Source organism: Mustelus asterias, chromosome 15 (genome assembly GCF_964213995.1).
Source record: "Mustelus asterias chromosome 15, sMusAst1.hap1.1, whole genome shotgun sequence".
NCBI classification, from domain to species: Eukaryota; Metazoa; Chordata; class Chondrichthyes; order Carcharhiniformes; family Triakidae; genus Mustelus; species Mustelus asterias.
The window spans coordinates 8,007,231-8,031,117 of record NC_135815.1 but is presented as its reverse complement, the minus strand read 5'-3'; the positions used below and the strand labels follow the sequence as shown (position 1 = coordinate 8,031,117).

Here is a 23,887-nt window from a genome sequence, read left to right as displayed (position 1 = left end):
GGCCATTTGGCCCATTATTGTCTGTGCTGGCTCTTTGAAAGACCTATTCAATTGTTCCACGCTCTTTTCCCCATAGTCCTGCAATTTTTTTGTCTTATCATTTTTCACCTGCAAGGATTTATCCGATTTCTTTTGGAAAGGGATTTTTGATGGGAATTTGTAAAACTGGAGTCACGGAGTTCCAGTTCAGGAAACATTGACCAACAGGAGAAGAACAATAAAGAGATCTTAGCGGCTACATTACTCACCAAGTCTAGAACATACCCCACGGCTACTGGGTCCTGCGGAGACCAGAAATATTCCCAGCTGGATCTCAGACTTCTGGAGGAGTTCCCGATTGGGAAGACATTTTCAGGGCAACACTGGGTGTCAGGTGTGTCTCTGCGGAGGTCACTCTCACCTCTGAGTCCCACTCCAGAAACCTGACCATAAAATCTAAGTTGTCCTCGCAGTGTGGTACAGAGCGAGTGCAGCACTGTCAAAGGTGTGACCTGTTGGGTGAGATGTTAAACCATCTATTCTCTCAGGTGAATGTGGGAGATCCTATGGTACAGTTTTGATGGGCGCTATGTCCGGTGTCTTAGTTATTCCTCAACCAACATCACCAGGACAGATAAACACATTGCTGTTTGTGGGATCTTGCTGTGTGCAAACTGGCTGCCATGTTTCCTAATTATAATCCCCTTTTATAACAATCCAGGCACGCCTAGCCCACCTTCACCCCACCACAGGCAAGTGGGAATCTGATTGGATTCAGCAGTGATTCCCCCCACAGTTGGTCAGACTAACACTCGCTGCTGAACTCCAACATGAAGAGCGACCACTCTGCTGTGGGCTAAAGTCTCCTGGTTCCCCAATCGACCCGCATCCTGTGCAAATCTTCAGGACAGGAGTTGAGGTTCCACCTCCTCGCCCACCAAGCCCCATCTCTCATCCATGTGGACTTTCTCCCCATTCTCTTTCCCTGCAGGAAGGTGATGTGGGAGAAGCCGGAAGCCGGGAACCAGACTCTCATGGACACGAGGAGACTGTCCAGGAGTCGATCCACTTGGTGAGTGCCTGGACTGAGGTTCATGATAATGAGTGTGAGACTGAGTGTGAGACTGGGTGTGAGACTGGGTGTGAGACTGGGTGTGAGACTGGGTGTGAGACTGGGTGTGAGAATTGGTGTGAGAATTGGTGTGAGAATTGGTGTGAGAATGAATTTGAGAATGGGTGTGAGAATGGGTGTGAGAATGGGTGTGAGAATGGGTGTGAGAATGGTTTGAGAATGAGTCTAAGAATGGATGTGAGAATGAGTGCGTGAAAGGGTGTGAGAATGAGTGTGAGAATGGGTGTGAGAATGGTTTGAGAATGAGTCTAAGAATGGATGTGAGAATGAGTGCGTGAAAGGGCGTGAGAATGAGTGTGAGAATGAGTGTGAGAATGAGTGTGAGAATGGGTGTGAGAATGGGTGTGAGAATGGGTGTGAGAATGGGTGTGAGAATGGGTGTGGGAATGAGCGTGGGAATGGGTGTGGGAATGGGTGTGTGAATGAGCGTGAGAATGGATGTGAGAATGAGTGAGAATGGGTGTGAGAACGAGTGTGAGAACGAGTGTGAGAACGGATGTGAGAACGGGTGTGAGAACGGATGTGAGAACGGGTGTGAGAACGGGTGTGAGAACGAGTGTGAGAATGCGTGTGAGAATGAGTGTGAGAATGGGTGTGTGAATGAGTGTGAGAATGGATGTGAGAATGAGTGAGAGAATGGGTATGAGAATGGGTATGAGAATGAGTGTGAGAATGAGTGTGTGATTGAGTGTGAGAATGCGCGTGAGAATGAGTGTGAGAATGGGTGTGTGAATGAGTGTGAGAATTGGTATGTGAATGGGTGTGAGAATGTGTGTGAGAATGAGTGTGAGAGAGAGTGGATAGGTTAAGGGCTGAACTATGTAGTTCAATTGTTCTGTGTTTGATTATGTGAGTCTTTTTAGTATTGATGCACACTGTGCTTGATTGGTTAAGCCTGGATGTGGAATCAGAGAAAAGTAAACAAAGCTGCAAAGAGCACAAGGCAGAGAGAGAAACATGGAACAGACATTAAGCTGTGACTAAGACCTGATATAGACACGGAGTTACGCAGCAATGGAATTAGTTTCTGAGGTATATCAAATACACAATACTAGGTGACAGAGTAGATTAACCATAGACTGGGGAAGCTGGGAGTTTGATGAGCTGATTGGGTTGTCATGGTTTCCAAAGTTCTTACCATCCCATAATTCTGCATCAGAAGAAATGTTGAGATTTTTGTGGCTCTTCTTCCAGGGCTGAGTCCTCCTGGCTGGGGGGGGGGGGGGGGGGGGCGCGGGGGGTGGCGGGAGAGGGTGTGGGGGGGGGGGGGGAATTGTCACTGTCAAAGGCCACCCCCTGACCCTGTGCTAGAGCAGCGACCCCAGGTTTAGCCCCATACTGGGCACAACCTTTGACTTTTAGATACCAAGTCATTTGCCTGGATGTTTGTCGCACTCAAGAAGCTCAACACCATCCAACACAAAGCAGCCAGAGGCCTCCTTCCCTTCTCGGAGCAGCACCCTCAATCTTTATCCCCTGATTGTTACAATGGGGCAGAAGGCAGGCTGCCAGTCTCCCTGAGCTGGAACAGGAATCATACCCCGTGCTCTTTGTGTTATTGTGAACCACCAGCCAACTGAGCGAATCCCTTCCCCAATCAGCAACTTACACATTCACTCCCTCCATCAGTAGTGCAGTGTGGACCAGCTCCAGAATTCACTGCAGTAAATTGCCAAGACTTCTTCAACAGCACCTCCCACACCTGTAGCCTCTACCACCTGGGAGGAAAGGGCAGCAGGTGCATGGGAGATCAGACCCCCTGGAGATTCCCCTTACAGTAACGCCCATCCCAAACTGGACATCTATTGCTGTTCCTGCATTGTGACTGGATCGAAACCCCACAGCAAATGGTTGTGTACATCACCGTGGGTAAGCTTTAACCACACAGACTGCAGCTACGCAGCCACTCATCACCTTATCCAGGGCAATTAGGGATGGGCAGTATATTCACAGAGTTAATTTTTTAAAATATGCCTTTATTTCCCACTGGTCACTTAGCCTTTGACCTTTCCGGCTCTTTTCTAGAACGGATGGCCAGGTGGCGGATTTGTGGAGAGACGGACACAGTTGGCCAGAGAGATCTTGTCCAGCGAGCACAGTTACATGCAGACCCTAGAGATTGTGAAGGACGTTTACTGGGCTCCACTCAGAGCAGCGCTGGCCTCCAACCGGGCAATCGTGAGCACGGCCAACATCCACCTCATCTTTTCTGACATCCTGTCCATCCTGGAACGCCACAGGTTTCGCAAACTCAGCATGTTACAAAGGACAGAGAATGGGGAGGAGGGGATTTAGAGTTCTGACAAGATACATCAACCAAATGCATCATCTCACCTTCTGGACCATTCTATAAACAAACCCCCCAGAACTCCTTGATTAGATACTAGTCTGTAACTCACTCCTGGGTATCTGTTATTCTATATATAAACCACCCCAAACCCCTCGATTAGATTCCAGTCTGTGACTCACTCCTGGGTATCTGTTATTCTATATATAAACCACCAGAGCCCCTCGATTAGATTCCAGTCCGTAACTCACTCCTGGGTATCTGTTATTCTACATATAAACCACCCAAACCCCTCGATTAGATTCCAGTCTGTAACTCACTCTCGGGTATCTGTTATTCTATATATAAACCTCCCCAGACACCTCGATTAGATTCCAGCCTGTAACTCACTCCCGGGTATCTGTTATTCTATATATAAACCACCCCGAACCCCTCGATTAGATTCCAGTCTGTAACTCACTCCCGGGTATCTGTTATTCTATATATAAACCACCCCGAACCCCTCGATTAGATTCCAGTCTGTAACTCACTCCCGAGTATCTGTTTATATATAAACCATCCCGAACCCCTCGATTAGATTCCAGTCTGTAACTCACTCCCGGGTATCTGTTATTCTATACATGAACCACCCCGAACCCCTCAATTAGATTCCAGTCTGTAACTCACTCCCGGGTATCTGTTGTTCTATATATAAACCACCTGAGCCTCTCCATTATTCCAGTCTGTAACTCACTCCCAGGTATCTGTTATTCTATATATAAACCATCCCGAACCCCTCGATTAGATTCCAGTCTGTAACTCACTCCCGGGTATCTGTTGTTCTATATATAAACCACCCCGAACCCCTCGATTAGATTCCAGTCTGTAACTCACTCCCGGGTATCTGTTGTTCTATATATAAACCACCCGAGCCTCTCCATTATTCCAATCTGTAACTCACTCCGAGATTTCCATTATTCTATATATAAACCATCAAAGCTCCTGTATTAGATTCTAGCCTGTAACTCATTCTAGATATTCATTATTCTAATTATAAATGATCTGATCCCCTCGATTTGATGTCAGCCTCCAATCCCTGCTGATGTGTGACCTATTAGCCACATTGCCTTTCCCACTCCAATAACAGTGTTGATTGTTGTAGGGATTTATTGAGGGACCTGAAAGCACGTCTCGGTGAGTGGGGTCCGTCGCAGTGCCTGGGAGACATCTTCATCAAATTCAGCACCAGACTGACACACTACACCAATTTCTTCAACAACTACAGTGCCATCCTGAAGATTATCGATAAGGTGCGAGTTCATCTGGGGCGTGAGCTGGTCTTCTAGAGAACAGGTTCAGGAAGAACCTCGTGCGTCAGCGATCCTCAGATGAAATTGTCACCCTGTTTTTTGTGTGTGTGTGAGATTTAAGCCAGTCAGTAAACTCGGAGTCAGCATCTCCTGAAATGGTAGATTCAATACTAACCACCTTGACACCATAATTGGCCAGAATTAGAGACATTATGTGCTGGATCTTGACTGTTGTAAAGGAAGAAAACCAGTTTTAATTTGCCAAGATCCGCTGACACTTTTAATTTGCCCAGTTCCCTCTCCTCTGGGTGACCTTGTCTTCCTCCAGTTGTTGCTTCATTAGGAACCTGGAAGCCAAGCGATGGGCACACAATGGGAAGCAGCAGATGGAGTCAGCTAAAAATATTGTGTGGAATTCCCCGGCTGCGCTGGTCTAAAAGCCGGAAATTCCCGTCCGACTGTCAATGTGCCTTCACATTGTCTATAACCCGCCCTCTACAATTGCAGAGGCGGGCGGAGAGGGAGAATTCCGGCCATTGTTTTTAAGATTCTCACCTTTGTTTTCAAATCCTTCCATGGCTGCATCCCTCCCTATCCCTGTGACCTCCTCCAGCCCTGTGAGCTCTGAGGTCTTGGAGTGCCTCCAATTCCAGCCTGGATTTCAATAACTCCTGATGTGGAGATGCCGGCGTTGGACTGGGGTAAACACAGTAAGAAGTCTCTCAACGCCAGGTTAAAGTCCAACAGGTTTATTTGGTAGCAAAAGTCACTAGCTTTCGGAGCGCTGCTTACCTGACGAAGGGGCAGCACGCTCCGAAAGCAAGTGGCTTTTGCTACCAAATAAACCTGTTGGACTTTAACCTGGTGTTGTTAGACTCCTTACTGTACCTACTTTCAATAACTCCGCCATTGTTGCTGGGGCCTCCAGCTCCTGCAGCCCTGAGCTCTGTAATCCCCACCTCAGCACCTTTAAAACGCTCCTTAAAACCAACCCCTTCGATCTAGCTATTATCCAGCTGTCCTAATCGCACCTTATAAATGCGAGCTGTTGTTGCTGTCTTGTGCTCGGGGCCATGAGTCAGTCAGTTTATGTTCATAAGAATATGTGATCAAAAAATAGGCCATTCAGCCCTTTGATCCCATTCCGCTATTCAGTTAGATCATGCACCACAACTCCATTTCACATCACGCAAACCAGCCTCCCATCCATTGACTCTGTCTACACTTCCCGCTGCCTCAGCAAAGCAGCCAACATAATTAAGGACCCCACATACTCCAGACATTCTTGCTTCCATCTTCTTCTGTTGGATAAAAGATACAAAAGTCTGAGGTCACCTACCAACCGACTCAAGAACAGCTTCTTCCCTGCTGCCATCAGACTTTTGCATTAAGTTGATCTTTCTCTACACCCTAGCTATGACTGTAACACTACATTCTGCACTCTCTCCTTTCCTTCTCTACGTATGGTATGCGTGGGGTCCTTAATTATGTTGGCTGCTTTTCTGAGGCAGCGGGAAGTGTAGACAGAGTCAATGGATGGGAGGCTGGTTTGAATAATGGATTGGGCTACATTCACGACCCTTTGTAGTTTCTCACGGTCTTGGGCAGAGCAGGAGCCATACCAAGCTGTGATACAACCAGAAAGAATGCTTTCTATGGTGCATCTGTAAAAGTTGGTGAGAGTCGTAGCTGACATGCCAAATTTCCTTAGTTCTTGTTCTAGTTTGCCCCACAAGAGGAAACGTCCTCTCCACATTTACTTTGTCAATACCTTTTAGCATCTTATACACCTCAATTTGATCTCCCCTCGTTCTTCTAAATTCCAGAGAGTATGTGGGGTCCTTAATTATGTTGGCTGCTTTGCTGAGGCAGCGGGAAGTGTAGACAGAGTCAATGGATGGGAGGCTGGTTTGCGTGATGTGAAATGGAGTTGTGGTGCATGATCTAACTGAATAGCGGAATGGGATCAAAGGGCTGAATGGCCTATTTTTTGATCACATATTCTTATGAACATAAACTGACTGACTCGTGGCCCCGAACACAAGACAGCAACAACAGCTCGCATTTATAAGGAGCTGTTAGGACAGCTGGATAATAGCTAGATCAAAGGGGAGCATAAAACAAACCCCTCATCTCTGGGATCAATCTAGTGAACCTCCTCTGAACTGCCTCCAATTAAAAAACACATCCCTCCTTAATAAGGGGACCAAAACTGAGCACAGCACTCCAGGTGCGGTCTCACTAATGCCTCGCACAGTAGCAGCAACACTCCACTACTTTTATACTGGGATTTAAAACATTAACTCTGTTTCTCTCTCCACAGATGCTGTCAGACCTGCTGAGTTTTCCCAGCATTTTCTGTGTTGATTTCAGATTTCCAGCACCTGCAGTGTTTTGCTTTTATCTGACTCCTCAGTCTCCCGCACTCAAGGCATTCCAAGCCTTGGCCTGGGAGGGAGGCGAGAACAGAAGCAGTTTCTCAGCCTGAGCTCAGTCTAAATGGTTTGGGTTCTTCATGTGGCCTGTTTAGCTTCAGTGCTGTTTGTCACTAATGGGAAACGGCAGCAAAGTGACCCGGGGGGGTTGATAAGATTAAAGTCAGACTTAATGTTGCTGTTTCCTCCTAATGTCCGCTGATAATGGACCCATTTCTCTCGGAGAGGAAGCAGCCTTTCGATTCCTCTGATGTGTTACTTTATATTATCCGATGATGGCTTGTTATTGGACACCAAGAGTCCGTCAATTCACAGCGCGGATCCCTGCTACATTTGTCATCCTCAGCCAGGAATGCTAGGACTAGGAGAGAGAATGTAAATCAAGGTTCCCAACCCCGCTCAGAGACCAGGTTAAAGAGAGGGATGATGGAGATATTCAGAGTTACGGGTGGTTCAAATCGAACAAATAGGGAGAAGTTGTTTCTCCTGAATCCAGAGATTGGAGCATAAAAATCAAGGCTGACTTCATAGAATCCCTACAATGCTGAAGGAGGCCATTTGGTCCATCGAGCCTGCACCGACAACAATCCTAACCAGGCCCCATCCCCGAAACCCCATGTATTTACCCTGCTAGGGGAGGCGATGGCCTAGTGGTATTATCGTTGGACTATTAATCCAGAAACTCAGCTAATGTTCTGGGGACCCGGGTTCGAATCCCGCCACGGAAGATGGTGGAATTTGAATTCAATAAAAAATATCTGCAATTAAGAATCTGCTTTTGATCATGAAACCATTGTCGATTGTCAGAAAATCCCATCTGGTTCACGAATGTCCTTTAGGGAAGGAAATCTGCCGTCCTTACCTGATCTGGCCTACATGTGACTCCAGAGCCACAGCAATGTGGTTGATTCTCAACTGCTCTCCAAGGATAACTAGGGATGGGCAACAAATGCTGGCCAGCCAGTGACACCCATGCCCCAAGATTGAATGAAATAAAAAATCCCCCTGACACTAGGGACAGTTTATCATGGCCAATCAACCTAAGCTGCACATCTTTGGACTGTGGGAGGAAACCAGAGCACCGGGAGGAAACCCATGCAGACACGGGGAGAAAGTGCAAACCCCATACAGACAGTCACTCGAGGCTGGAATTGAACCCAGGTCCCTGGTGCTGTGAGGCAGCAGTGCTAACCACTGTGCCACCATGCTGACATCCAGCGCAGTACTGCAAGAGTGCTGTACTGTCAGAGGTGCCATATTTCGGAGGAGATGCTTCTCAAATGGATGGGAAGCAAAAGCTCCCACAGTGTGATTTCACAGCAGAGCGGGGTAGTTCTCCCCAATGTTCTCAATCGACATCACACAAAAACAGATTAGCCACTCATTACATCGTTGCTGTTTTTTGGGTCTTGCGATGCACCAATTAGATTTCCCCGTTTCCTCCAGTGCAACAGTGATTATACTTCATGGGCTGTAAAGCATTTGGAAAACCGCGAGGCTGTGAAAGGTGCTATAGAAATGCAAGTCTTTCTTTCCGGCACATGGGTCAGAGCGGGAATGGGCAGAGGGTTGTTTGGATCAGGAACACCCTAGCTGACAAGGGCAATGACATCCAATCCCATGGTAACATTCTGAAGACAATTGGACATGTGCTTGAGGACAGGTTGATGGAGAGAAAGCTGGGATGCGGAACTGAGCTGGACAGTGCTATTAACAAGCCAGCGTCAGCGGGATGGGCTGAACGTGGTCCTTCTGTAATGCATACTCACTGGGCAGTGAGTCTCCCTGGAGGGTGTGAATGTTTGTCAGCTGAGCACACTGAGGTCCCATGAGTCCCCAGTGCCTCGCGTATGAAGAACCACGGAAATCCCTGGCACAGCAAGATCCCACTCACCTCATTGCCCTGGCACCGAGCCTCAGTTGGAATGATCCCGTTGCATTTGCTGAGTTTTTCCCGCATTTTCTGAGTTTATTTCAGATTTCCAGCATTTGTGGTACCTGCTCAATCTCCTGTACCCATGGCAACGCTGGCTGGCGGGGGGGAGTGCAGGTAGGTGAGCTGTCTCCCCATGGCCCTTCCCTCTTCCTCCATTCATATATTTATTTCTCGCAACGATCCTTATCCGAATTCCGTAGAACCCCACAGTCTGGAGGAAGGGAATTTTCCTCCAACCTCTCTCTTTCTATCTCTTAGCCACAAGCGTAGATCACCAGCCCCTCATCACTGAATCCTCCGTGGAAATAATCTTATCGTGTTAACCCAGCATCCTTTTGGAGACCTCAGTTAAATACAATGCGTTTCGAAGGAAGAGACGCAATAAAAAAATAAAGGATGCAATTTGATTTGATTTATTATTGTCACATGTTTTGGGATACAGTGAAAAGTATTGTTTCTTGCACGCTATACAGACAAGTCATACCGTTCATAGGATAAAAGCAAATTACTGCGGATGCTGGAATCTGAAACCAAAAGAGAAAACGCTGGAAAATCTCAGCAGGTCTGGCAGCATCTGTAAGGAGAGAAAAGAGCTGACGTTTCGAGTCCAGGTGACCCTTTGTCATCTGGACTCGAAACGTCAGCTCTTTTCTCTCCTCACAGATGCTGCCAGACCTGCTGAGATTTTCCAACATTTTCTCTTTTGGCATACCGTTCATAGAGTACATAGGGGAGAAGGAAAGGAGAGAGTGCAGAATGTAGTGTTACAATCATAGCTAGGGTGCAGAGAAAGATCAACTTAATGCAAGGTAAGTCCATTCAAAAGTCTGACAGCAGCAGGGAAGAAGCTGTTCTTGAGTCGGTTGGTACGTGACCTCAGACTTTTGTATCTTTTTTCCGATGGAAGAAGGTGGAGGAGAGAATGTCCGGGGTGCGTGCGGTTCTTAATTATGCTGGCTGCTTTTCCGAGGCAGCGGGAAGTGTAGACAGAGTCAATGGATGGGAGGCTGGTTTGAGTGATGGACTGGGTTTCATTCACAACCCTTTGTAGATTCTTGCAGCCTTGGGCAGAGCAGGAGCCATACCAAGCTGTGACACAACCAGAAAGAATGCTTTCTATGGTGCATCTGTAAAGATTGGTGAGAGTCGTAGCAGACATGACAAATTTGGAAAGAGTTCTGAAAAAGATAGACCTGGGTGTATGAATATGCACAAATTGTTGAATGTGGCAGGTCCAGTTGATTAAATGCTGCTACTAAAGGAGATCAGATGGCAGGTTTTATTATTAGAGGAATAAAGTACAAAAACAGTGAAGTTATGTTAAACATTTAGAGATTATTGGTTAGGATTCAGGATAACTCGGAGCACTAGGCTCAATGAAGGATAGTACAGGGAGGCAGTGGTGTAATGATATCGTCTAGTGGACTGGTAAAGTTGCCATAGTCCCAGGTGACTGTAGGCTTCTCTCCCCTTTGAGGGGGAGAGCTGACTGGTGGTGATTTAACCTGAGGATCTCCACACCTCAGGCGAAGGGTCAGGGTTGAGAAGGCGGGACTTTCATGAATAACTTGGACTAGTAATTCAGAGTTCGATGGTGTAAATTGAATTCAACAAAAATGGGGTGGAATTTTCCCGTCGTGCCCGCCACAAGAATGATAGCAGGTGGACAGGACCATGCAAAGGTCCATTGATCTCGGGAGGGATTTTCCGGGCTGGGGCAAGCGCAGCAGGAAAATCCCACCCATAAATTTAAAAGTCTGATGGTGACCAAGAAACGATTGTCATAAAAACCTGTCTGGTTCACTAATGCCCCTTCAGGGAAACCTTTAAGGAAATCTGCTGTCTTTACGCGGTCTGGCCTACATGTGACTCCAGAGTCACACCAATGTGGTTGAATCTTAACTGCCCTCTGAAAAGCCACCTGTTCGTTGTACCAAACCATAACAAAGTCTCAGTGGTTCAAGAAGGCACCACCTTTTCAAGGGCAATTCGGAATGGACAATAAATGTTGGCCTAGCCAGTGACACCCACATCCCGTGAATAGTTAAATCAATGCCTTGGCGAGGGTGTAGAGAGCATTTACTAGGCACGGTGGCACAGTGGTTAGCACTGCTGCCTCACAGCGCCAGGGATCTGGGTTTGATTCCCGGCTTGGGTCACTGTCTTTGCGGAGTTTGCACATCCTCCCCGTGACTGCGTGGGTTTCCTCTGGGTGCTCCGGTTTCCTCCCACAGTCCAAAGATGTGTGGGTTAGGTGCATTGACCGTGCTAAATTCTCCCTCAGTGTTAACTGAATAGGTGCCGGAGTGTGGCGACTAGGGGATTTTCACAGTAACTTCACTGCAATGTTAATGTAAGCCTTACTTGTGACACTAATCAATAAACCTGAAAGAATGGTAACCACGGATGAGGGATTTCAGTTAGAGAGACTGGAGTTACTCTCTTTAGACTGAGGGGGAAGTATGATAAAGCTGCTGCAAATTATGAAAGATTTTGATCGATTGAATAAGTCAGGAGTCGGTAATTATCAGACTCAGGTTTAATTCAATTGGCAAAAGAAGCAGGAATAAAATGCAAGATGAGAATTTTTATTGAAACACGCACAAAGCTGAGGTCTGGAATACACAGAGTGATGGAAACAAAAGTCACTTTCAAAATGGAAATGGATAAATACTTGGAAAGGAAAGAATTGAAGGACTGTGGGGTAGGAACAGGTGGAGTGGGACTAATCGGATTATCACTTTCATAGAGCTAGGGCAAACATGTTGGGCTGAATGGCCTCCATGTATCATTCTAGGATTCTACAAACACCTTGCTCAGAATGCATGATAGGGTGAGGTAGTTGAGTACAAGCGGTGCTCATGAAGTACTAACCCAGTCAACGCCTTCAGAAGAGAGGTTAATGGGGGAGATACTGTGCTTGATACAAGACACTAATTAGACCCCAGCTGGAATATTGTGTACAGTTTGTTCGCCACACCTTAGGAAGGATGTGAATGCATTGGAGAGAGTGCAGAAGAGATTTACAAGAATGGTCTCAGGGATGAGGAACTTTAGATATGAAGATAGATTGGGGAGATTGGAACTGTTCTCCTTGGAGAGGAGGCTAAGAGGAGATTTGATAGAGATGTTCAAAATCATGAGGGAGCTGGACAGAGAGGGCGAAACCGCTCCCCCATGAAAGGATCAAGAATGAGAGGGCAGAGATTTAAAGCGATTTGCGAAAGAAGCAAACCTGATGTGAGAACTAATTCTTTCTCACAGCGAGTGTTGGGGTCTGGAACGCACTGTCTGTGAGTGTAGTGGAGGCAGGTTCAATGGAGACATTCAAGATGATTATTTTGAAACATGTGCAGGGTATGGGGAAAAGGCAGGGGAATAGCACTAAGTTTGGAGAGCTGGGGCAAGACACAATGGGCCGAATGGCCTCCTTCTGCACCATAACAATTCTGTGACTCTGTCTTTGTTCTCATTAATTAATAGAATTTTTTTTACTGTTCTTAGTGTCGAGACACTGCTCCAGGTTTCCGTGCTTTCTTAGCCCGACATGATCGATCCGCGATGACTAAAATGCTAAGGTATGCTAACCGTTGCCAGGAATTTCTTACACCGGCGAACCTACATTAGACTGTGCCGGATATTCCCAGCTCCCACTCCTGAGCCTACATTAGACTGTGCCGGATATTCCCAGCTCCCGCTCCTGAGCCTACATTAGACTGTGCCGGATATTCCCAGCTCCCGCTCCTGAGCCTACATTAGACTGTGCCGGATATTCCCAGCTCCCATTCCTGAGCCTACATTAGACTGTGCCAGATATTCCCAGCTCCCGCTCCTGAGCCCAAATTAGACTGTGCCGGATATTCCCTGCTCCCACTCCTGAGCCTACATTAGACTGTGCCGGATATTCCCTGCTCCCACTCCTGGCCCTACATTAGACTGTGCCGGATATTCCCTGCTCCCACTCGTGAGCCCGCGTTAGACTGTGCCGGATATTCCCTGCTCCCGTTGCTTCTGTTTCTGATAGTCCCCCTTGCTGTTGCAGCCTTCAGGAGATCCTGTTGAGCCCTGGCAGCCGCTTCGAGGAGTATGTGACACTGCTGTACGCTCTGCGGCTGCACACACCTGTCGAGCACGTGGACCGCCATGACCTCGACACTGCCATCACCAACCTGAAATGCTTCCGGGATTATATCCGGCAGGTACTTGCGCTACTTGGATCGGCCCATTGAAATCTCTGAAAACCACGATGAAATGACGCTCACTGGCAGAGGCACGATGGGCTGAAAGGCCTCATGCCCACATTAATGTGGAGGCAGGGTTGGGGGTGGTACCATACATTAATAGGACACAAATGGTGGTAGGAGGCAAGACCATTTAATCCATCCAGCGTACCCTTTCCAACGGCCTCTGTCATGATTGGGTGGACACACGAAGAAGTCTCACAACACCAGGCTAAAGTCCAACGGGTTTATTTGGTAGCAAAAGCCACTAGCTTTCGGAGCATTGATCCTTCATCAGGTGAGGGCACCTGACGAAGGAGCCGCAAGCGCCCCGAAAGCTAGTGGCTTTTGCTACCAAATAAACCTGTTGGACTTTAACCTGGTGTGAGACTCCTTACTGTGTTTACCCCAGTCCAACACCGGCATCTCCACATCATGATTGGGTGGCACAGTGGTTAGCACTGCTGCCTCATGGCCCCAGGGACCCGGGTTCAATTCCAGCCTCAGGTCACTGCCTATGTGGAGTTTGCACATTTTCCCAGTGTCTGCATGGGTTTCTTCCGGGTGCTCCGGTTACCTCCCACAGTCCAAAGATGTATGGGTTAGGTTGATTGGCTATGCTAAATTGCCCCTTAGTGTCGGGGGATTAGACCATAAGACATAGGAGCAGAATGAGGCCACTCGGCCCATCGAGTCTGCTCTGCCATTCAATCATGGCTGATATTTTCCTCATCCCCATTCTCCTGTCTTTTCCCCAAAGCTGTATTAGCTAGGGTAAATACATGAGGTTATGAGGATAGGGCCTGGGCGGGATTGTTGTCAGTGCAGGCTCGATGGGCTGAATGGCCTTCTTCTGCACTGTAGGGATTCTATGATTGGCAGCTCATCCACCACCTTAAACAACCAACTTCTCCCATGAGGCCGCTGTGTGTACCAATTACATGATGCACTGCAGAACTCACAAGTCATCTTTGGCAGCACTTTCCAAAGGCACAACATCCAGCACTTATAAGGCCTTGAGAAGCTGGTGCATGGGAACAGGTTGACCACCAAGTTCCACTCCAAGTCACATACCCATGCTGACATATATGGTTGTGAATGTGTACATGCACATGTATATATCCATGTGTATGTATGTATGTGTACTTATATGTGTTTCATAGAATCCCTACAGTGCAGAAAGAGGCCATTCGGCCCATCGTCTGAATGAGTGATCCTCCTGTTTCCTCCTCGGCTGTGATTCCGTAACGCAGCGAATCAGTTTGGAACACTTTCTGGAACAAGCTCCTTGTTCCACTGAGAATCCCCACCCTGGGTAAACTTCCCCTCCAGTTTTTTTCCGTGAAGTGATATTTGATGAAAGCCTGATTTTTCTGACAGGATGTGAACTTTCCGCAAACGCTTTCTCTTCCAGCTGAAAGTCCGCAGTGAGAGAGATCAGCAGATAATGGAAGCCCAAGGAAGCATAGCGGGCACTCCCGTAAGTCAGTGATGGTCATCTGTAGCATGTCTGGACCCAATCACCGCGGCAGACAACATGGCCTGTATCTGTGCTCCAGCAATATTTTCATCTGTCTTTTGGAGCATTGACACAGAACCAAATAACTTAATCTTTCAAAATTGATGCTGCCAATATGATTGGACATATAGTTTATCATTTCCATATTAAAATTGAAGGCTTTGTTCTTATTGTCTGACAGAGAGGGGTCTGGACTGTACCACATTCCTTCTAATAGATTACTATATAAAGTCTTGACTTTACCATAATGTTTCTGATAGATTACTGTAAAGTTTCTGAAAAGACAGATTAATGTTCTGGTGCTAACTCTTTAGGTGCAAGACTGCTAGCTTCACCCATCTCCTGACCCTGCCTCAGTTTGTGAAGTCTTCCCCCATGTTTTCTCACTGCCTCTAGCTTGGACTCTCCTGCTGGACCTCCCACCTTGTGCCCTCCGTAAACTTCAGCTGATCCATAACTTTGCTGACCATCTCCCGACTCCGCCAAGTACGGTTTGCCCGTCACCAACGCAGCAGCTAAGCTGTGGGCTGGTTGGCCTGGCACCAACTCCAAAGTTACTGTGGTCGCACACCAGTTATCCTGGTTAAGATATTGTGCGTGCATAGTTGTCATAGAGTCATAGAGGTTTACAGCATAGAAACAGGCCCTTCGGCCCAACTTGTCCATGCCGCCCTTTTTTTTAAATCCCTAAGCTAATCCCAATTGTCTGCATTTGGCCCATATCCCTCTATACCCATTTTACCCATGTAACTATCTAAATGCTTTTTAAAAGACAAAATTGTACCTGCCTCTACTACTATCTCTGGCAGCTCGTTCCAGACACTCACCACCTTCTGTGTGAAAAAATTGCCCCTCTGGACACTTTTGCATCTCTCCCCTCTCACCTTAAACCTATGTCCTCTAGTTTTAGACTCCCTTTCTACAGGAAAAGATATTGACTATCTAGCTTATCTGTGCCCCTCATTATTTTATAGACCTCGATAAGGTCACCCCTCAGCCTCCTACACTCCAGAGAAAAAAGTCCCAGTCTATCCAGCCTCTCCTTATAACTCAAACCATCAAGCCCCGGTAGCATCCTAGAAATGTTTTTCTGCACTCTTTCTAGTTTAATAATATCCTTTCTATAATAGGGTGACCAGAATTGTGCAAAGTATTTTTACAGATGTCACACACCTTTAAGAATTTATTGTGCATGGTGATAATGAGCAAAAGGGAACATCGCCCATATCCCTGTGTTTGTTGTCCAACATTGGCTCCAACTCCCCCAATGCTTCTAAATTCTGATCCTGGAGCTTAGGCCATTCCCCTCCTTATCTCTGCGACCTCCATCAGCTTTACCTCCATACCCCTGGCTGTTTGTCCATTCAAGCCTCTCTTTGTTCCACCAATGGTAACCATGCCTTCAGCCATTTCCAGAAGCTATGCTCTGAGATGCTCGCTCCAAAAACCTCTCTGAGCCTTTCCATCGCCATCTTCTGCTTTAAGAACTTCCTTAAATTCCACCTATTTGAACTATAAATAGTCACTAATAAATCCAACAGGGAATTCAGGAGGGAAACGAGTGGCGTGGTTAAGGAGAATAGTCCAAGTACAGTTAAGGGAAAGCTAGATACTGCCATGAGGGAGAAAGGGATAGGTTGTGCTGATAGGGTGAAATGAAATAGGCTGGGAGGAGGCTTGAATTGATCATGTAGACCAGTGTGGATCAGTTGGGCTGAATGGCCTGTTTCTGAATGGAAGTACTTCTACTATCTTCCTTTTGGAGTCATTACAGCACCAAAGCAGGCCCTTTGGCCCATCGTGCATGTGCCACCATTCCCTATCTGTCAACCCCCACATCTCCCCACCCCCAGCAGAGAGTCTTGGCCAGTGTCTGAACCAGCTGAGTTTGCACTCTCCCCACAGCAGAGCTCTGAGGCAGTGACTGGCTCCCATGCTTTATCGGTGCTGTCCTAACAGTCTCGTGTTGTGGATAATGTTTCTCCCTTACCGTGCATTTCTAGCATTTTCTGTTCTGTCCAAATTTCCGTTGCTTCCTCCTCATTAACTGGTCTGTCATCGCAGGGACAGTGGTTGCTACGGTTACCTCAGCACTTGCATGTAATCTTGAGTAAGGAACATTCCTGATCTGGAATGCTCAATATTGATCCTTGGTGACAGAACAAAAGTAGCGTTCCCATTTGGAGCATTGTGGGATTTGCAGTTCCCCAGCAGAGCATCCCAAGAAACAGGATGCACAGGAACATAATCAAACTCAAATCGGACACTGGGTCACATGAGGAGATATTAGGACCGGGCGGCAAAACCTTGATCAAAGAGGAAGGTCTTAAAATAGGGGGGGTTTCTGCCAAATGATTGGGACTGGGGCTATTCGGAAAGCTATTTTCAAAGAGCTAGCACAGGCAGAATGGACCGAATGGCCACCTTCAGTGCTGCAAAATTCTGTTTTAGCTATCTAGTCAGCTGTCCTTGCTCCCTGCACATGGACAAAGACATAACAAGACAAGGTATGTAACATAATAGACTAAGAATAACTTGCACTCACTCCTGAAGAACACTCCCATAACAAATGCATCACCCGAGCACATCACACCTGGGATCACCCCAAGGCAAAAAATCAGTTTGGGCTCCTCCATCACCCACCCATTGATCAAATCACTCCAGTTGTTTGAGATCATTACTCCCTGCTGGGATTTGAGAGATTTCCAGCATCCTCAATATTAATGATGGGCTGAAGGGCCTTTTTTTGTGATATAAAACTTTATGACTCTACATTTTGCTTTTATTGTAGAGTGTTTGAAGTTTTTTAAAAAGTTTATTTATTATCACAAATAGGCTCACATTAACATTGCAATGAAGTCACTGTGAGCGCCCAGAGGAAACCCATGCAGATACGGGGAGAACATGCAAACTCCGCACAGACAGTGACCCAAGCCGGGAATTGAACCCGGGTCCCTGGCGCTGTGAGGCAGCAGTGCTAACCACTGTGCCACTCGGTAGAAAACCCTTGATTATTAATAGACCCCCTCCCCTCCCCCCGTACAATTTTAGCAGTACACACCTGTTAAAGGGGTTGTTTATGACGCTGAACTCTTGTGTTAGATTTTAAACTGGATGTGATTGGTTCACAGATCTTGCTGGAGGCAAATAGGTACCTGATTCACATTCAGGAAGTGGCTCAGATGAGTTGTGTTGACGGAAAGATTTGTCCTTCCTTCAGGTAATCTCTTAATATCCAAACTCTTTCCCTGTTCTTCATAAGACATACACAGACACACACACACACACATGGACACCATTGTCGATTGTCAGAAAAACCCATCTGGTTCACTAATGTCCTTTAGGGAAGGAAATCTGCTGTCCTTACCTGGTCTGGCCTACATGTGATTCCAAAGCCACAGCAATGTGGTTGACTCTCAGCTGCCCTCTGAAATGATCTACAAGCCACTCAGTTGTATCAACCCACAGCATGTGAACTGCAGCGGTTCAAGAAGGCAGTTCACCACCACTGTCTCAAAGGCAACTAGGGATGGGCACAAAATGCTGGCCTAGCCAGCATTTCCTATGTCCCATGATTGAATAAAAAAACAGACACACACAGATGACACACACATGGACACAGACACACACACGAACACAGATGGTACACATGAACAGACACACAGATGGCACACGGACACAGACACACACGCAGACATAGATGGCACGGACATGGACGCAGACACACATGGACAAGGCACAAACACACATACAGATGGCATGCACATGGACACACACATGGACAACACAGTCATGGATGACACACACAGACAGCACACACGGACAGAACAGACACAAAAACAGACACACATACAGTACTCCTGGCAAGATGGCCAGCAGTTTGCATTGCTTCTAGAAGTTTCATATTGAAAGTGCATCCTGATAGTTTAATGATTTTTCCACCCTGGTTGTGAGGAAGTTTAGACACTTTCCTGTTGGTGCTGGAGCAATGGGTCATCAGCAAATGTTCTGGTGGGCATTGCAATATGACTTACTGAGCCAAGAGTTGAGCACCAACGACTAAACGCTGCATTTATATAGCACCTCACATAGATTCATCCATGTCACTTCACAGGAGGGAGTGCTGTCTGATTTCAGATGAGGTATTACACTGCGTTCGTCCGCCCAGCTAGACATAGAAATAATGCTATGGGATATTTTATGAAAAGCTGGGGTGTTCTTCCCAGTGTCTTGGCCAACATTCATCCCTCAACCCACACATGAAAAGAAACAGATGATCTGGCCATTAATAATTGGCTGTTTGTGTGACTTGCTGTGCACATCTTAACCGCTGTGTTTCCTATAACACTTAAAAAAAGTACTTCATTGGTTGCAAAGTACTCTGGGATGCCCTGTGGTCATGAAAGGCGCTATATAAATTGAAAGTTTGTTCTTCATTGGAACGTAATATCAGAGCAAAGAGGGCAGAGTGACTCAAAGCTTGACACAGAAGATTGTAAGCAGGATCTTAAGGTAGAAGGAGTTGGTCAGAGAGGATGTTTCAGAACTTGGGTTTTATATGGCTTATTGCTTTGAATCTCTGGTTACAAGCTGCAGCATAAAATGCAGCCACATTATTCACTGTTAAACTCTGCTTTCTTTTTCTCAGGATTTATGAGCACATTAATGACATGAGTCTCTTCCTTTTCAACGACACCCTGCTTTTCACCTCGAGGACCGTTTCTCACCTGCCCTTTGAACGAAGTCCCAAGACATCTCTCCAGTTCTTGGCAGCCGTGGCTCTCCCCAGGCTTCTCATTGAGGATGTTCCAGACTCCAAATGTACGGCAACATTCTGCACAGCATTATCAAAGTTCGCATGCTGATAGAGCAAGCAATGCTTTGGCCATTCATTTTTGAGCTGTAACCAAGTATGTGGATGAGGGTAGTGCGGTTGATGTAGTTTATATGGATTTCAGCAAAGCCTTTGATAAAGTCCCATGTGGGAAACTTATTAAGAAGGCTAATGCACATGGGAGACAGGGTGATCTGATAAGATGGATTTATAATTGGCTTAGCGGCAGGAGACACAGTGTGGTGACATACAGCTGCTTTAGTGACTGGAGGCAGTGATGTACCATAGGGATCCGTGCTGGGCCCCCTATTGTTCGTCATTTATATAAATGACATAGATGACTATGTGGGGGGTAGGATCAGTAAGTTTGCCGATGATATAAAGATTGGCCAGGTGGTTAATAGTAAGGTTGAGTGTCTTGGATTACAGGAAGATATAGATGAGATGGTCAAATGGGCGGATAAGTGGCAGATGGAATTTAACCCTGAAAGTGTGAGGTGACGCACATTGGAAGGAGTAATTTGACAAAGGGGTATACTGTGAAAGGTCTGACACTGGGAAGTTCCGAAGAACAAAGGGACTTTGGTGTGTTTGTCCATAGATCTCTAAAGGCGGAAAGGCAGGTTAATAGGGTGGTGTAAAAGGTATATGGCACACTCGCCTTTATCAATTGGGGTATAGATTACAAAAGCAGAGATGTCAGTAGGGGAAAGAGGTGATGGCCTAGTGATATTATTGCTAGACTATTAGTCTGGAAACTCAGCTAATGTTCTGGGGACCCGGGTTCGAATCCCGCCATAGCAGATGGTGGAATTTGAATTCAATAAAAAGTATCTGGAATCAAGAATCTAATGACGACAGTGAAACCATTGTCAATTGTCTGAAAAACCCATCTGGTTCACTCACGTCCTTTAGGGAAGGAAATCTGTCGTCCTTACCTGGTCTGGCCTACATGCAACTCCAGGACTACAGCAATGTGGTTAACTCTCAACTACCCTCCAAGGGCAACTAGGGATGGGCAATAAATGCTGGCCAGCCAGCGACACCCATGTCCCATGAATGATTTAAAAAAGTTATATAGAACTTTGGTGAGGCCACAGCTAGAGTACTGTGTGCAGTTCTGGTTGCCACATTATAGGAAGGATGTGAAAGCATTGGAGGGGGTGCAGAGGAGATTCACCAGGATGTTGCCTGGGATGGAACATATAAGATATTAAGAGAGGTTGGATAGACTTGGGTTGTTTTTGTTGGGGCAGAGAAGACTGAGGGGCGACATGATCGAGGTGTACAAGATTATGAGGGGCATGGACAGAGCGGATAGGGAGCAGCTGTTCCCCTTCGTTGAAGGGTCAGTTACGAGGGGACATAAGTTAAAACTGAGGGGTGGAGGTTTTGCGGGGGGGGGGGGGGGGGTGGAATTGAGGAAAAACTTTTTTACTCAGGGTGGTGACAGTCTTGAATATGCTGCCTGGGAGGGTGGTGGAGGCAGGATGCCTCACATCCTTTAAAAAGTACTTGGATGAGTACTTGGCATGCCATAACATTCAAGGCTATGGGCCAAGTGTTGGCAAGTGGACTAGGTGGGCAGGTCAGGACATTTCATGCATTGGTGCAGACTCGATGGGCCAAAGGGCCTCTTCTGCACTGTAGTATTCTGTGATTCAGACAGCAGAAATGCAGCAGTAGCTGCCTAGTCTCAATCTGGTAATGCGGTATTTCCTTTATGCTCCTAGTTTTCGCACATGGTTCTAAAGGGCCTTGTTGGGATTTGATTTGATTTATTGTCACATTTACTAACATAGTGAAAAGTATTGTTTCTTGCACGCTATACAGGCAGAACATACCGTTCATAGAGAAGGAAACGAGAGAGTGCAGAATGTAGTGTTACAGTCATAGCTAGGTTGTAGAGAAAGATCAACTTAATGCAAGGCAAGTCCATTCAAAAGTCTGACAGCAGCAGGGAAGAAGCTGTTCTTGAGTCGGTTGGTACGTGACCTCAGACTTTTGCATCTTTTTCCCGACGGAAGGTGGTGGAAGAGAGAATGTCCAGGGTGCGTGGGTCCTTAATTATGCTGGCTGCTTTGCCGAGGCAGCAGGAAGTGTAGACAGTCAATGGATGGGAGGCTGGTTTGCGTGATGGGCAGAGCAGGAGCCATACCAAGCTGTGATACAACCAGAAAAAATGCTTTCTATGGTGCATCTGTAAAAGTTGGAGAGAGTCATAGCTGACATGCCAAAGTTCCCTAGTCTTCTGAGAAAGTAGGAGGCGTTGGTGGGCTTTCTTAACTATAGAGTCGGCATGGGGGGGGGGACCAGGGCAGGTTGCTGGTGATCTGGACACATAAAAACTTGAAGCTCTCGACCCTTTCTACTTCGTCCCCATTGATGTAGACAGGGGCATGTTCTCCTCTACGCTTCCTGAAGTTGATGACAATCTCCTTCCTTTTGTTGGCATTGTTGTCGGTGCAGGCTCGATGGGCTGAATGCCTCCTTCTGCACTGTAGGGTTTCTATGATTTGCACACAGGAAACTGCATTCAGAGAGAGCCAATGGCACCTGTGCTTCTTCCACAATTATGCCATGGGGTTTTTTTTACACTGCCCTGAGGGTCTCTATTTAATGGCCGACAGCAAGAAAATGTTCATTAGTCCAAGTGAGCGTGCGCGCTCAAGTGTACACACTACAGGTTAGGGCACTCACCTGAGACAGACGTGTTACTCTGCTGTCTGTGGAGATCAGACCCCAAGTGCTAAGTTGGGTGACAGCTGACTGCAGTTTTCCCAGGCACACTGCAGCCAAACAATTTCCTGTTAAATGTATACACAACTCTTACCTCAAAGTTAAAAACATCCAACTATCTTTCTCGGGTTTCAGACGTCCGCAACGCCTTTGTTCTGCAAGGTCCGAAACGGCAGTGGATTTGTGCCACGGAGACAGAGGAAGATAAACTTACCTGGCTGTCCAAATTAGAAGGAGCCATCCGTGCGGCAGTCAAAGAGATCTGAATCTCAACAGGACAGTCATCAGTCACTAAAAGCTGGGATAAGAATGTTCAACACGGGAACACTAAAACGTACACATACCGGACTTCTCAGGTTTTCCAGATCTGACCATGTGGATTGTGTGTAATGTGTATTTATCTGATGATTTAAGTGAAACCTAAAATAAATTGTCTCTAATTCATGCTGAAGCTTCTATGCCAATGGCATGCAACTACTGAAGCATGTCTTTGATGAACAACTGATAGGAACACCACTGTAATGTTAGTTAGGCTGCTGCATGCATAGAACTCAAAACCCAAATTAAACCTGGTGTAATATCGCACATTTCAGATGTTGTGTATTTTTATTCGTGCTCAGTCAGCACTTCAGCCAACTTTTTTTTAATTGCTCTGTTGTAAAAGATCTTAGGAGAAATGTTACAAATATTAATAGTGGATAGCAAAGGATATTGTGTCCCACACTTTCATTTACCAGTTGGGAGAAAAAGCACTGTATGATTTGTGTTCCAAAGCGTATTGACTGCTATGGTACACATCAACTCAGAAACCAAAGCAACAGAAAATGGGGAACTGAAAGGCAGAATCTCAGATGCTTCATAGATTTGGTGCAGCGCAGAAAGAGGCCATTCAGCCCATCATGTCGGCAACAGCTCAAACAACCTGTCTAGGTCCCTCCATGCCGACACTATGGTTAAGAAAGCCCACCAACGCCTCTACTTTCTCAGGAGGCCAAGGACATTTGGCATGTCAGTGACAACTCTCAACAACTTTTACAGATGCACCATAGAGAGCATTCTTTCTGGTTGTATCACAGCTTGGTATGGCTTCTGCTCTGCCCAAGACCGCAAGGAACTACAAAAGGTCGTGAATGTAGCCCAATCCATCACGCAAACCAGCCTCCCATCCATTGACTCTGTCTACACTTCCCATTGTCTCCGCAAAGCAGCCAGCATAATTAAAGACCCCACGCACCCCGGACATTCTCTCTTCCACCTTCTTCCGTCGGGAAAAAGATGCAAAAGTCTGAGGTCACGTACCAACTGACTTCCCTGCTGCCATCAGATTTTTGAATGTACCTACCAAGTACTAAGTTGATTTTTCTCTAAATCCTAGCTATGACTGTAACACTACATTCTGCACCCTCTCCTTTCCTTCTCTATGAATGGTATGCTTTGTCTGTATAGCACGCAAGAAACAATACTTTTCACTGTATACTAATACATAGAGTCAGAGGTTTACAGCATGGAAACAGGCC

The 23,887-nt window shown here is 46.5% G+C and overlaps 1 protein-coding gene across 1 annotated transcript in view; it reads left to right on the top strand.

Moving 5' to 3' along the window:
• The window catches only part of ect2l (epithelial cell transforming 2 like), a 53,465-nt gene extending 30,497 nt beyond the window's left edge, over window positions 1-22,968 (top strand). The window contains exons 14-22 of the mRNA XM_078230637.1: window positions 971-1,051; window positions 3,137-3,351; window positions 4,540-4,687; window positions 12,563-12,636; window positions 13,101-13,257; window positions 14,693-14,758; window positions 17,929-18,017; window positions 19,446-19,618; window positions 22,506-22,968. Coding sequence (XP_078086763.1) covers window positions 971-1,051; window positions 3,137-3,351; window positions 4,540-4,687; window positions 12,563-12,636; window positions 13,101-13,257; window positions 14,693-14,758; window positions 17,929-18,017; window positions 19,446-19,618; window positions 22,506-22,636 — 1,134 coding nt within the window. The 3' untranslated portion in view covers window positions 22,637-22,968. The remainder of the gene's footprint in view (window positions 1-970; window positions 1,052-3,136; window positions 3,352-4,539; window positions 4,688-12,562; window positions 12,637-13,100; window positions 13,258-14,692; window positions 14,759-17,928; window positions 18,018-19,445; window positions 19,619-22,505) is intronic.
• Window positions 22,969-23,887: the final 919 nt, after the last annotated feature.